At 40.8% G+C, this 14,007-nt stretch overlaps 1 protein-coding gene across 1 annotated transcript in view; it reads left to right on the top strand.

Moving 5' to 3' along the window:
- Window positions 1-282: 282 nt before the first annotated feature.
- LOC114043370 (Golgi pH regulator) overlaps window positions 283-14,007 on the top strand; it is a 43,232-nt gene continuing 29,507 nt past the window's right edge. The window contains exons 1-2 of the mRNA XM_027862467.1: window positions 283-461; window positions 13,000-13,059. Coding sequence (XP_027718268.1) covers window positions 420-461; window positions 13,000-13,059 — 102 coding nt within the window. The 5' untranslated portion in view covers window positions 283-419. The remainder of the gene's footprint in view (window positions 462-12,999; window positions 13,060-14,007) is intronic.

Raw genomic sequence — 14,007 nt, 5'->3', positions numbered from 1 at the left:
CCACTGCGCCACCTAGTTGCCCCCTCCACGTTTTTCTAAAACCAATCCTGCATATATCTTTTCTCCTCTCCTAGTACCTCCTCCCCTCTCCCAGCACCGCCCCTCCTCCTCGCCCCGCCCCTTTCCTGTCTTTCCGCTTCTCTCCCAGGCCTCCCGCCCCGTCCCGCCCACTCGTAGTCTTTCTCCGCCCCCAGGGAGGGAGGGGGCGGGCATTATCGTCGCCTTTACAGCCGCTGATTGGCTGGCGGCGGACGCCGCTCGATGGCGTGGGGCTGGCGAGTGGCTGACTGTGCTGGAGCAATGGCGCCGGCCTTTGGGGCCACTGGCCCGAGCGTGTAAGTGGCTTCCGAGGCCGGAGAGCGGGAAGCTGCGGGCAGCAGCCGTGACGGACGGGGTCCGAGTTCCCCAAGAGCTTCATCATGAGTTTCTTAATCGACTCCAGCATCATGGTCACTTCCCAGGTGAGGAGGCGGCCCCCCCTCCCGTCTCCCAGGACAACCGCCCCTCCCCCTTACCTACACCGCCCCCTCCCCCCCTCATCCCCAGGTCAAGGGCAGGGGTGGGGGGGAGGGTCAACACCCGCCCCCTGGACCTCCCTCCTTCCCTCTCTCTCCTCCCTCCCCCTGCTATCCTCCTCTCCCTCCCTCGCCCCTCCCCTTCATCCTTCCCCCATCTGAGAGCATCGGTCCCGGGGAGGACCAGAGGCAGAGCGCTGGACCCAGGGGTGGTCGAATCCCGAGTTTGAGTCCTGCCCTTGACGCTTATTAGCTGGGGGCTGAGGGCAAGTGACTCCGAGCCTCAGTTTCCCCATCTATAAGACGAAGCTAATTTTAGTGTCTACTCCTCGGGGTGGCTGTCGGGATTTAAACGAGAGCTAAAGTGGATGGAAACCCTTTGCAACCCTTAAAGATCCCTATCAGCGTTGGTATCAATTCCCCAACTTCCCCTCAGCTAATATGACTTCAGACCTCCAGCAACTGGGCTTGCAGACCCTTCCCCGACTGGCATTTATAAGATACACTGTGATTTGGGGAGTTGGCAGGGAGAGCTGCTGTCCAAAAACGAGCGCTGCGGCTGTTGATTGGCATCCCAGGAGTCGGGTTTTTGTTGTTTGTTTTTTGTTTTTTAAAGTCACGAACAGGGAGTAAACACTGTTGCCTAATAGAAGAGGATGAAATGCCATTTCTGGAGCCCTGCATCCCACTCATCCACACTTCCTTAGGGACAAATGAGCAATTTCCATCCTCACTAATGAGGTGGTGCTGAAAGAATGATTCTTTTCGAAGGCCTTAGGAGCATAAGGTTTTGTTTATGTCCCGAACCCCTCCTCCTACCTTGTTGTTCATTCTTTTCAGTGGCGTCCATTTTGTGACCTCATTTGGGGTTTTCTTGGAAAAGACACTGGGGTGGTTTTCCATTTCCTTCTCCAGCTTATTTTACAGATGAGGAAACTGAGGCAAACAGGGGTAAGTGACTTGCCCAAGGTCACTCACCTAGCAAGTGTCAGAGGAAAGGTTTAGAACTCAGGTCTTCCTGACTCCAGGCCCAGCACTCTGTCCACTGCACCATCTACCTGCATCCTGCCTTCTACCTGTATGCTAATAGTTAACTCCGTTCTAATCCTGTTCTGATTCATTGTGAATGCCCTTCCACCACCTATGCTTTGACAATCTCAATGACCCCTTGAGTGTGATACATAGTCCACCTCTGTGAATGTTCATTCCAATCTTTCCCACCTGATTCTTTTATTTTATCATTATGGTACCTGGAGAAAATGGTGGGTGATTTGTTGTTGGAGGGGGAGAGATAGCCATGGGTGCCAGGAGAGTGGGATACAGTTCCTGCTTTCTAGACAACTTTCCTTCATGCCTTTCTTAGGTGGACTCTCTAGGTGGTATATAATAATAATAATACTAGCATTTATATAGCCCTTGCAAAGCACCTGCAGAGGCTCTTCCACTTCTAAATCTGTGAGCTTATTCCTGTTTTAAAACCAATGACGTATTGTTGCTTATTTTGGTTGGAAGCTGCATGCGCCTCATAACCTACAGTGTGGTACAGTGAGAAAAGCTCCCGCAGACTCGAGTTTTAATCCTGGCTCTGTCACCAAATGCCTAAACCCTCATCCAAGCTCTCCTCTTTTCTTGTCAATAAAATGCCCTTCCTCAGCAAGCTATTGTTAAGATATTACTTCATTATAGTAATTGTTAAGTGCCAACATAAAACTAGGCTCTTTCCGAAATATATTATTATATGAAATTCTTGTGTAAGTGTATGCCGAATCAAATAATAACACAGGGAAAGGTTTGCAGCAAAAGATAAGTGTATTTTCCAGTCATCCTTATTTTTGCCCTAGGACCGGTCATCTTTTCTGCTTCCCCTTGCTAACTTTCAACCTGGAGATCTCATCTGTAGCAGAAGTTCATACTTCACTCATGCCCTTCATTACTTCCAGCCATTTGTGACTTTCATTAGTTCCAGAGTACAGTATAATTTTCCACTCTTTCCAAGGGCAAAGTTCTACCAACTCCATTTCTTTGACTGCTCTTAAGCGTCCACATTCCAACGTCCATTTGATTTACAGCACTAACAGAGGGATTACTTTTTCCTTCTGCATTACCCACTTGTTGGCCTCTCTAGGCTTGTCAGAATTCATACTTACTTTGGTTCTACTCTGAATCAAATCCTCAGTTATTTATCATTCATCACTTCTGGAGCTCTCCAAAACTCCCTCCCTCAATATTAAAAGAACCTGGAATGAGATGAGCAAGCAATCTGTTCTTTGTTTTCTTCCCTGCCTCTGTTCCCTTTCTGTCCATTTGCCCTTTCTCATAGCCTTGTGGCCTTCAATTTCTTTTTTGTGTCCAAAGTTTTATTTTGTATTCTTATTATGTCATCTGGCTAGCATTTCTTTAACTTTCTCAGCCTGAACTTCTGCCCCAACTTTGTATACTACTCATAATTCCTCCCACCTGATTTCTCTAACCCTAGTCATCTTCCTTTTGTAAGTTAGACATAGTCTCTATTATTTAGGGATATATCTGCATTTCTTTAGAGTAGCTATAATCAAAGTCCATAAAAGCCTTCCTGGTGGCCAGTGATTAATCCAGAATGGAGGGATGATTTGTATACCAGTGTTAGAATGAGGTTCCTAGTCTACATAGGGTGAAAAAGTGAGTGAGTATGTGTTTGTGTAGGGGGTAAGGGAACCATTTATTGTTGAAAGTTGAACCAGCTTGACATTGAGCATAGCTTTCATAGTATTATTACACTGCCAGCCCATATAAGAGCTCTAGTGGTTCTACACAGAGAAGAGAGAGACCACAAAAAGGCCCAGGGAAGGAAGGAGGAGACACCTGGTCCTCCATGCAGAGAGAATGTTATAAAGATGACCCTATACTCGATTCCAAAGACTGGTGTCTCAAAGACTTATTAAAGAGTTTGAAGTGCACCATTTCAATTCTTGCAAGAACCAGGCGCACCTCCTTGGAAGGGGAGAAAATGCGCCCAATAAAAGAAGCCAGAGCAATCTTTATAGTTAGTAATTGCCTAACTCCTCCCTTCTGGATCAGGATTGGTCTTAATCCTTCTGGGTTACAATCTTCCTTATATGCCCCACCCCTAAAATACATTATTTGCCTAGAATTGTGTTATCACTACCCCCCTTGGACGGAGAAGTTAGCCTGTCTGTGTTGATTTCTTATCTGCTTATGTGGAAACTTAACTCTTTCATTTCTCACAATTCCTACTTTTTTTTTTTTAAGTAAAGATTTGGTTTCCACACCTTCCCAATTTCCTTATCCTCTAATCTCCTTAACATGATTTCAAATTCTCCATCACTGGGGAAAGTCTCATTGATACATAAGGTATCATCATCCTTATATTGCCAGAGCCTGCCCTCTGAACTCCCACTGTGGGTCCTACTGGGTTAATCTTTAGTGAGGGATGTCTCTATCAATTGTTGTACCACTCCCCTAGTGCATGAAATCATACAACATCCTACAGCAATTAATACTCCTGAATGGATACAACCATTCCTTTCCATTTGCCAAACCTGGATTCTAACTATCCCTTTAATCAGTTATCTATCCAAGAGTTCTCTGCCAACTCCTCAGCTAAAGTGGTTAAACCTTGCAATGCCTTAATGATGGTTCTATCTGGGGCTGTATTGCTGGGCAACATTTCATCAGGGGATTTTGAGGACTTAAAACAATATGGGAGAAGGAAGGGAGGAATTGACTGACGCATTGACGAAGTAAAAAGGGGGCAGTCCCCTTATTAAGTACAGATACAGAGACCCAAAAGTAACGATAAATTGTCCATTTAAAGCTTCAGAAGTCTCTTCTCATACAGCTCTCTGACACTCTGGACATCATCTGGTGAAGTCCTCTGGTCCAAGTGCTGTTCAGACAGTGTCCAGCAGACTCTCTTCTTGTAGAGATCCTCCTTCTTGGGTCCACTTTCCTACAAGATTGGTCTCAACACAGTTTTTAAATTACTTTGCCAATAACCAGGGCAAATAATGAAAGTTTACTCAACCCCCATGTCTCCACTATTACAAGGTTAAAATTAGAACCTTGGCCAATTATCATATTTTAAGAAACTCAGTTTAGAAAAGTTAGAACCTAGCCTTACACTCTACATTACTTCTAGTTTTATGCCTTGCATTAATTCAGGATTCATTCCTATTCATATTCCTCCATCAGGAGGATGAGATTCCACTAAGGAATTAATAAGACTCCAATACATAGTAGTTAATTTAAAACCAGTACACATCAGATACTAAAACAATCCCAACTTCTAGTCATGTACAAATAAATAATCCTTAATTAAAATGGATGCTTCTTTCAAGGCATTTACAATATAAGTCACAAGCTATTCTTCTTTTAACATTAATTAATTGTATCAAACTGAGACAATTTAAAACTTTAACATTAACTAAGTATTAACTAATTAGCAGAATAATATCCTAGTTCCACAGTCTCCTGGCCTAATTATCCTCATACCACTATGAGAAATTAAAGGATCCTGACTTACACAGGAATATACTAGTAATATATCAAGACTGAATACTTAATTCTGAAGTTCTAGGCCAAATAACTCAATCTTATACTTGCATCTTACTATAATAACCTTAGAGGTTCCTGCATCAATCTAGTTTTTTTTAATAGATTCAATATTTATGCTTACAAAACTTATGATTACAGGAATTTGCCATGAAAGAACAGGGACCAAGTAAAGAACATGAATCCCTAGATTCATGTCAATTCCAGGCAGAAGTTATATATAATGAGCAACTGCATTGAACCAGGCTTAAAGCCTGCCAGGTGTCACAGTGGGGAAATTAAGTCAGGACAATCCTACCTCAGCCATGCAGAAAAGCCGTTCTCCCGACCTTCCCATGAGAACACCGTCCTGCATCTCATAGATGCAACTCACAAACCTCTTTGCAGATTGCTGTTGTCAAGGGTCAGTAGCTCAATCAGTTGCTCGTTAACCATACCTGGAGTTAGACGCAGAACAACAGTTCATTAACAGTCCCCAAGATTTTGGATAGCAAATTCTCCTCATCAGGATTTCAGGTGTGACTATAATTTCACATTAATTAGGGGACATCTCCAAAGTGAGCTCTAAGTCGTTTGCACAACTTCCTACACATGTTCTGGTTCCTAATAACATCCTGAGTAAAATCAAACTTCCATTAAGATCGTAAGTTGCTACTCTAAATAGATTTGCCTTTCTGTTTCTCAAGCTTATTTATCCTTCTCTAACCATTCTTAATCTGAAAGAATGAGACACTTTCAGAGCTTGAATCCTATCCATATGATAAGTTCAAACAGTGATTTTAACTCTTGCTAGGCCATGGAATGAATTCAGATCAAAATAGTAAGATCTTTCCTTCTTACAACTTATTACAGAAATTTAGATGCTTTAGTATTAATCACTAGCCTTAGATCTCTGATGTTGCTTCCATTGAGACTATTTCTCTAAGAGCACCCTGTTAAGTCCAATCCAAGGACACAACAAACCCAGGAATGAAACTCTTAAAAGTTCATAGTAGGTTTGGACATAATTTTCTTACAAATAGAAATTTAATAGGCCCTCTAAAAGAATATCGAAGATTTCATCAAAACTTTTTTTTTATAAAAGTTATCTTCCCTTTCTTAAAAACAGCTTACAATTTCCTAATTACCATAAAATTCCTAGTTGCCTAAATTCTCTAGTCAAAAAGTATCTGTATAAGAATTATGAGATTTTATGAAATCTTTTTTTTGCATAATTACCAAGTTTCTTTTCACACATACACACAAAATATTTTTACCAGTACTTAACTCAAACAATAACTCCAAATAGCTTAATTAACAATTTTAAACTTCACAAGAGCCAAATAATCCCAGCTAAAACTTCCCCTTTAAACATAGACAAAACTTGGAAGTTCTCATTTCTTAAATTACAGTGCTTAAAAGGAAATGTTACAAAATGGGATTATAAAGAATGCCCCAACAGCCCCACTCATTCCTTTTTCTCTTTTGTCTGAAGGCACAGTTCTTAATCTGACATTCCAGATCATAATATAAATTGCCCTTCCAACAACATAACTAATACAGTCGCTTACCATATTACATCATATAAGAAAATTCAGAACTATGTAAGCAGTATATTAAAAACTTGAAACACCCAATTAATTATTATCAGAAATTTTAAAAAAAACCCTTTCTTTCTTTCTGAACCCCTTCCACTAGGTCAACAGTCTCCTGGGGCCACTCCCATCCCAACCGACTGGCTTTTTTTTTCCTATTATCTATGCTAGCCCATCATTGTCTTTTTACTGGTCTGATAGCCTGGGGCCACATCCAAGTTTCAACCTCAATGACACTCCCAATCAAGAAATTTGGTGGATGGGGGCCTAGATTTCCCAGGCCCGCCGGTCCCCTGCCTTAAGAGCCTGGCCCATACGGCCCACCCCCAGCAAACCCAGTCTTTTGTCTAAAGAAGGCCTGGGTTAAATTTTTTTTTTTAATTTCTAATTGAGGCCCTGATATATGAGAGAACATATCAATAAGTGTTTCACAATAAAATATGTTTGTGCCACAGGGCATACATTGTAAAATTATTTCCACAATTGTAATAAACTTTGAAACAACCCATTATCACTTTAGATGAATGTACTCCCAAATCACTTTGCACAGAGAATCATTCATTTCATCATTAATATATTGGAACTATAACCTTAAACCACCACATATTTTTATAATAGTCAAGATTTCAAATGAAAAGCTATCAAATTAAGTATCAATATAATTATTGCTTATAACCAAATATACTTCACTAGGTATTTAACAGTTTCAAATTATCTCATTTTTATCACTAAAAGACCCATTCCAGGTCAAGAGTTACTTTAACACCATTTCTACCTCACAGTGGTCCCTCAAATTTTACAACCTAAGAGTTTTAGAAATACAATACAATTTAGAAATACAGTAATAACTTAAACAATAAACTTCAGATAACATCAATTGCATTTCCTTATAATCACATATAGAAATGAGATCACTCATTACTCTTAGTACTTTTAACAATTACATTAGCTAATAATGCCACATCTCATGACAACCATTATTTTTTTTAATAGAATAATGAACTTAAATCCAATCAGATCCGAATTTATAATCACTAATGATAAACATTTAAAAACATTTTTGTTTTAAATCCAATACTCTTGGCCCTTTAAAAGGAAATATTCTCCACACATGTATGTATTCCCTTAAAAAGACACGTGGTGACAATTCCTGCTGTAAATAATTCTCTCTCCTTTTCTTTCCTACTTCCTTAAGGGAACAAAGAAAAAGTCCCCTTCTTCTTAGAAGCTTATCAGATGGAGCCACCCTCCTGAAAATGTCAGGCTTCAGCAATTTGAATGGGGTGTAACCCTCTATCACTTTATTGGTTTTCAAATCAAGCTACAAAATTTTCATTTTTCAGTCCTTCTACTTAAAACAGACCACTTCCTCACACCTTCTCAACCTAAACTATCTAAAGCTATCCAGAGGATATCCCTACCCAAGGGTGGGGATTTTAAGACCCCCACCCAAATTACACTCACCAAGATTAGGCAGCTTTCTTTTGCAAATCTGAAGGGAGATAAGAATTGAATAGGACTCCCCCTCTCCCCATCTCTCTCATCCCAAACTGCTTTTACAACTTTACTATGCATTCTAAACACTTCACTGAAATCTTATCACATTAAAAGAAAGAAAAACCCTTATTTTTTTTTTTCAGCTCTAAACACATTGCCCCAGACCGAATATATTGGTGGGAGGGACACAAAGACAATAACTCAAATTCTTAGTCTTGGGATTCTATTAAACCTGAATTCAAATTCTTGTCAGCCCCACCCCCTTTTTTTTCTTTTCTTTTTCTCTCAGCCCTAGCCATCTTGGACGGCATGCTCCAAATCCTTATCAGCAAAGGCCGCCAGCTGCACCTTCCACTAACTTCTGAGAGATTCTTCCTGCCTTTTTGACCCTAATCTCAATCTCCCTCTGAAAGCCTGAGAGGGAGCTCTTTCCCACTGTTCCTTCTCCAATCTCAGACCTCAGAAGTTACCCAAAAATTTCTCTGGCATACACAAAACATCCACAGACAGATAGCATGTGCGCGCAACTCCAATCCTAAACTTGACCGGTCAAAAAAACTTTTTGTCCCAAGGGCCCCTTTGAATGGGTTCCTTCAGTAGGAAAAGTTTTTCCTGAGTAATCCCACTACCTCAATTTGCTAGCTAGCGTTCTCCCCAGCGGGCTACTTTGGGGTATCTCTGGAAGGGGTTCCTCGAGTCCCTTCCCTGGCGCCTTTTCCTTTGAATTCTTCCCTCCCATCTCCAAGTCGAGTCTATTAACCAAGGCTTAGTTAATCCAGACAAAATGCCTCCCAGAGATAAGGGATTCCCAGATCAACAAAGCCTGAATTTTGCCACTGATTTCTTCCTACTTTTGTTGGATATATATCAACTTGAGTGATCCTCAGCCGTTTTCCTTTTTTTTTTTTGCCGCTGTTCAACCTGTCTCTGCAGCAATAGCTGCGGTCTACGGGATTTCACGAGGCGCAAGGAAAGCGAAATCGAAGTACTGGGACCGTTAAAATCAAGGGGCACGCTCTTCCCAGCCCACTTAGATTTCGCCTTTCTCGGTGGTCTCTTGGATCCCGGGCCGATCCCCCAAATTGTTATAAAGATGACCCCAGACTCGGTTCCGAAGACTGGTGTCTCAAAGGTTGAAGTGCGCCATTTCGATTCTCAAGAAACCCGGGCGCACAGAAAACGTGCCCAGTAAAAGAAGCCAGAGCAATCTTTATAGTTAGTAATTGCCTAACTCCTCCCTTCTGGATCAGGATTGGTCCTAATCCTTCTGGGTTACAATCTTTCTTATAGGCCCCACCCCTAACATACACTATGTGCCTAGAATTGTGTTATCACTCCCCCCTTGGACGAAGAAGTTGGCCTGTCTGCGCTGATTTCTTATCTATTTATGTGGAAACTTAACTCTTTCATTTCTCACAGAGATCACACCTGGCACTGATCTGACTCCCCTTCACCTCCTTATAGTCCACCTGCTATCTGCCCCTGAATTGTTTTTCTTTTTAACAGTGACAAATAGAAGCCAGGGCTCTGTGAGATCTTCTGCCCCAGCAAAGTGGTCTCAGCAAAGTTTAAGAGCCATTACTATTGAGGGACATCATTTCAGGGTTTTTAATAAGGGGCCCGGTGACCTCCTAATTGCCAAATCCAAAGTTGATTTTTTTCAGTCTTTATTTTCCTTGGCCCTTGGTTTCCAAAGTACACACTCTCCTGATTTACCTCCTACCTCTTTAACTGCTGGTTCTCATTTTCCTTCATAAGCCTTTTTTTCTCTTTGTGACTTCTGAAGGTAAATGTTTCCCAAGGTTTTGGGGTTTTTTTCCGCCTTCAACCTTTTTCTGTCAAGATACTCTCTCCTTGGCATTTCTTATTCATTCCTCCTACTTTACCTATGAGCTCCATGCAAATGACTCAGCTTCCTCACCCTTGACCTCCTTGCAGAGCTCTTGGACTTAATTCTCTTAACTACCTGCAAGCTAAATGTTCATCATATTGTCCAACTGGCTATTCATACTCAACATGTCCAAAGCCAAGTTTTTTTCTTTTCCCCCAAAACTTGTTCCTCCTGCTATTTCAGCTCATTTCACCACCATTCTCCTAGTCTGCTATCCTTGTCTCCTCCCTCTTCTCCCTCCTTGGATTCATATAGGTCCAAAATCGGATTGATTCTCCCTCACCATCTCTCCCCTCTGTCTCCTTTCTGTTCCCACCGCCACCACCCTGGCAGCTCACCTTATTGCCAGAGCAGCCTCCTGTGGTCTTCCTGCCTTCACTCTCTCCACAGTCTGATCCATTCGTGGCACATAGGCAGACTCACCTTCCTTGTGCACAGATCCTGGTCATATTGAACCATAACAAGTATTTGAAAGGCCATCATGTGGAAGAGTCTTTAGACAGCTCTGTTTGGCCTAAGAAGGCAGAACTGGGAAGAAGTGAATTTGGGGCTTCCTATAAGAAAAGGCTTCCTAGGAATTCAATCTACTGGATTTAAAAGAGGAATCAACTGCCTCAGGAGGAAGCTTCCTCCTCACTAAGATATTCAAACAAAGGTCATCAGGCTGTTATAAATGGCTAACTAACGATGAAGTTCTGGGCTGTGAGAGACTTGCGCACAATGGTGGTTGTCAAACTCTTTGGTCCCAGGACTTGTGTAGTCTTAAAAATTATTGAAGGCCCCAAAGAGTTTTTGTTTATGTGGGTTATATCTACTGATATATGTAGTTTTAGAAATTAAAACATTTTAAGCATGTATTCATTTAAAAATAAAGTTATTACATGTTAGTATAATAAACATAAAGTATAATAAACATAAAATGTTAATGAAAAAAATTTTATGAAATTTTATGAAAAAAATCACTGATATCTTTTAGATATTAATTCATTTATAATAGCAACAATCCGTTATATGTTGATATAAATAATGTTTTTTATAAAAAATTATTTTCCCAAAAATTTAAGTGAGAAAATGATATTGTTTCACATATTTTTACAAATCCCTTTAATATCTGGCATAATAGAAGATAACCTGATTTTCATATCTGCTTATACATTCAATATGTTGCAATATGTTGTTTTGGTCAATATGTATGAAGAAAATTCAGCTTCACGGAGATCAGTATTTGGAAAAGGGAGGAATATTTGACTATGCAAATAGCATCTTAGTATTTATAACTGTGAACATAGTAGACTCCTTTTTTTTTTCTCCTTTTAGGCAATTGGGGTTAAGTGACTTGCCCAGGGTCACGCAGCTATTAAGTGTCAAGTGTTTGGTCTGAAGCCGGATTTGAACTCAGCTCCTCCTAACTTCAGGGCCAGTGCTCTATCCACTGCGCCACCTAGCTGCCCCATAGTAGACTCCTTGAAAGGCTCTTGCTCAGGGGTTGGCAGACCACACTTTTAGAATTGCTGGCCCTATTGAATAAAGTTCTAATTCCTTCCCATAGTGTTCAGGTCCTCCAGTATCAGGACCTTTCCTGCCTTACCTGTACAGTTCCCCATACACACCTGGCCTTTGCTCACATTTTCCCCTCTACCCAGAATGCCTTCCTAACCCTGTTGAGTTTGTACCCCTCCTTTAAGGCCCAACTTCTTTTCCTTCTTTTCACTTCCTATGTCCCAGCCATCTTTTTAACAATGGCACCAAATGCCATAGATCCCTCCTATCCCTTCTCTTCAGGTCTGGAACCATCAACCCTGCCATTGTCCCTGAAAAGGATGTGTCAGACTTTTCCTCCATGACTTCACACACTATCCCCTATAAGTTTCTAATGTGCCTGGCCACCAATCCCCCATGTGTGTTATCTTCTCCTTTTAGAATATAAGTTCCTTGAGATCAGGCACTGTGTTTGCTTTTGTATTTGTATCCCCAACTTAGCACGAAGCGAACACTTAATACATGCTTACTATGCTTTTTTTAATTGTTCATTCATTCTTCCAGCTCAAATGCTGTCTCCTTCCTGAGTTTCCCCCAATGCATCCCTTGCTCATTATGACTTTGTTGCCTTCTCTCTTAACGTAGTATTTTGCATTAGTTATTTGTATATGTATAATACTCCCAAACAAACCTACAAGGTTCCATAAAGGTAGGAACCATATATGTTTGAAATCGTCCGCTATACCCAGCATCTAACACAAAGTAGGTGCCTATTAAGTGATTTTTTGAATTGGATTGAATTAAGAGTCTTTTAAAGTTTCTGTTCCCATCTACAGGAAGTTTCTGGTGAATGCAAGTTTCACTCACTCCTTTATTACCATATTATTACAAAACTAACTTCATGATTCTGTTTTGGCCTAAAAATAAAATATAATAATACATGCCTTAGAACAGTTCTTAACCTGGAGTCTATGAACTTTAAATATATATATATATATATGTGGATGGATGGATACACGCACAAATATATATGTATATATGTGTCTATATGTATATGTGTACACATATACATATATAAAAACTACATTTCAATATAATTGGTTTTCTTTGTAATCTTATGTATTTTAAGCATTTAAAAATTTATCCTGAGAAGGGGTCCGTGGGCTTCACCAGACTGCCAGAGGAATCTGTGGGACAAAAAGGCTAAGAACCCCTTCCCAGGAAGAATGCAATTTCCAAAGTTCAGAGCCATTTGAACCTCCTCTCCCTTTGCTGTGAGTTTTCATTGATGTGCTATGTGTAGGTGGCAAAATCCAGGGGATGTTGTGAACCTCCTATCCATGAAAAAGTTTCATTATTTCAGCCATGTAAACATTAGATCCTTGAACATAGAGTGTGCCAGTAAGGTCTTCTGCCTACGAGCCCATGCATCTGGCCTCAGCCACTTTGAGCAGCTCCTCATGCCAGCCTTGATCGTTTTTCCCATCTGCAGGTGCTCTTCTTTGGCTTCGGATGGTTATTCTTCATGCGACAGCTGTTCAAGGACTATGAGGTAAGAAGGGATCCATTTTCCTGCCAGGATTTGAATCTGAAACAGCTTTAGGGTATAACAATAAAAATGTCAATTTTAGCACAGACATCTCACGTTAAGGCTACGAGTGGTATTTTATTACTTACACATCCAGTTTAAATAATATGGCTTTAATGCCAGTGTAGGCCATGTGTCTCAGATCTCAACAGATGACTGAATTCTGCTGGCAAGAGAGAAGGAATACAAGTTGTGAATTGTTCAGAAGCCAGGGACGAGGAAAGTGATCTCATGGTCATATTTCTTAACCAAAATGTGACACAAGAAAGAATCTTTAGCATAATGCAGCCTTGTAATTACAGCATCTCATTTACTGACCTGGCCTTCCGGGTAATTACCAGGCCACCTGACCTCACTCAGTGTTGTACACCAGGGCAGGCATTCTTAACCATTTTATGTGTCATCTACCCCTCTGGTGGTCTGGGGAAGCCTTTAGACCCCTTCTCAGAATGTTTTTCAATTTATGAAACAAAATACGTACTACTACAAAAGAAAACAATAATATTGTAATAAAGTTATCAAAATATGTTTAAAAACAGGTTCACAGTCCCTGCAGTAGAGGTTGGTGTTGTTCGTTTTGTTTTCAGTCTGGTTCTGGCCTAGTATCTTGGGTTCAAGTTTAGACGTGTTGAGATGGTCTTTTCTCCATTGATTTTTTTTCTTTCAGCAATATGCACCACATACTACCTGAGTCCTATCCTGGCTCCATACAAAAAATTGACTTACCTTGAGATAGCAGAACAAAAAGTCCTTGGTCTTTCAAATAACAACCCAAACTCCTTTGGAAAGTCTTGGAACTTACCTGTGGTCTCCCCAGTCTTAGGGTAGATAAGGAGACCCTTCCTGTATTAACTAGATATCCTCTTTGCTTGCATGTGTCCAAAATGGGGATTTCTTGATATTCTGATATTT

This window comes from Vombatus ursinus, unplaced genomic scaffold, assembly GCF_900497805.2.
Source record: "Vombatus ursinus unplaced genomic scaffold, bare-nosed wombat genome assembly UNPS02014768.1, whole genome shotgun sequence".
Lineage (NCBI taxonomy): Eukaryota > Metazoa > Chordata > Mammalia > Diprotodontia > Vombatidae > Vombatus > Vombatus ursinus.
Note: the sequence above shows the minus strand (reverse complement) of the source record. Positions and strands in the feature narration are given on the sequence as shown.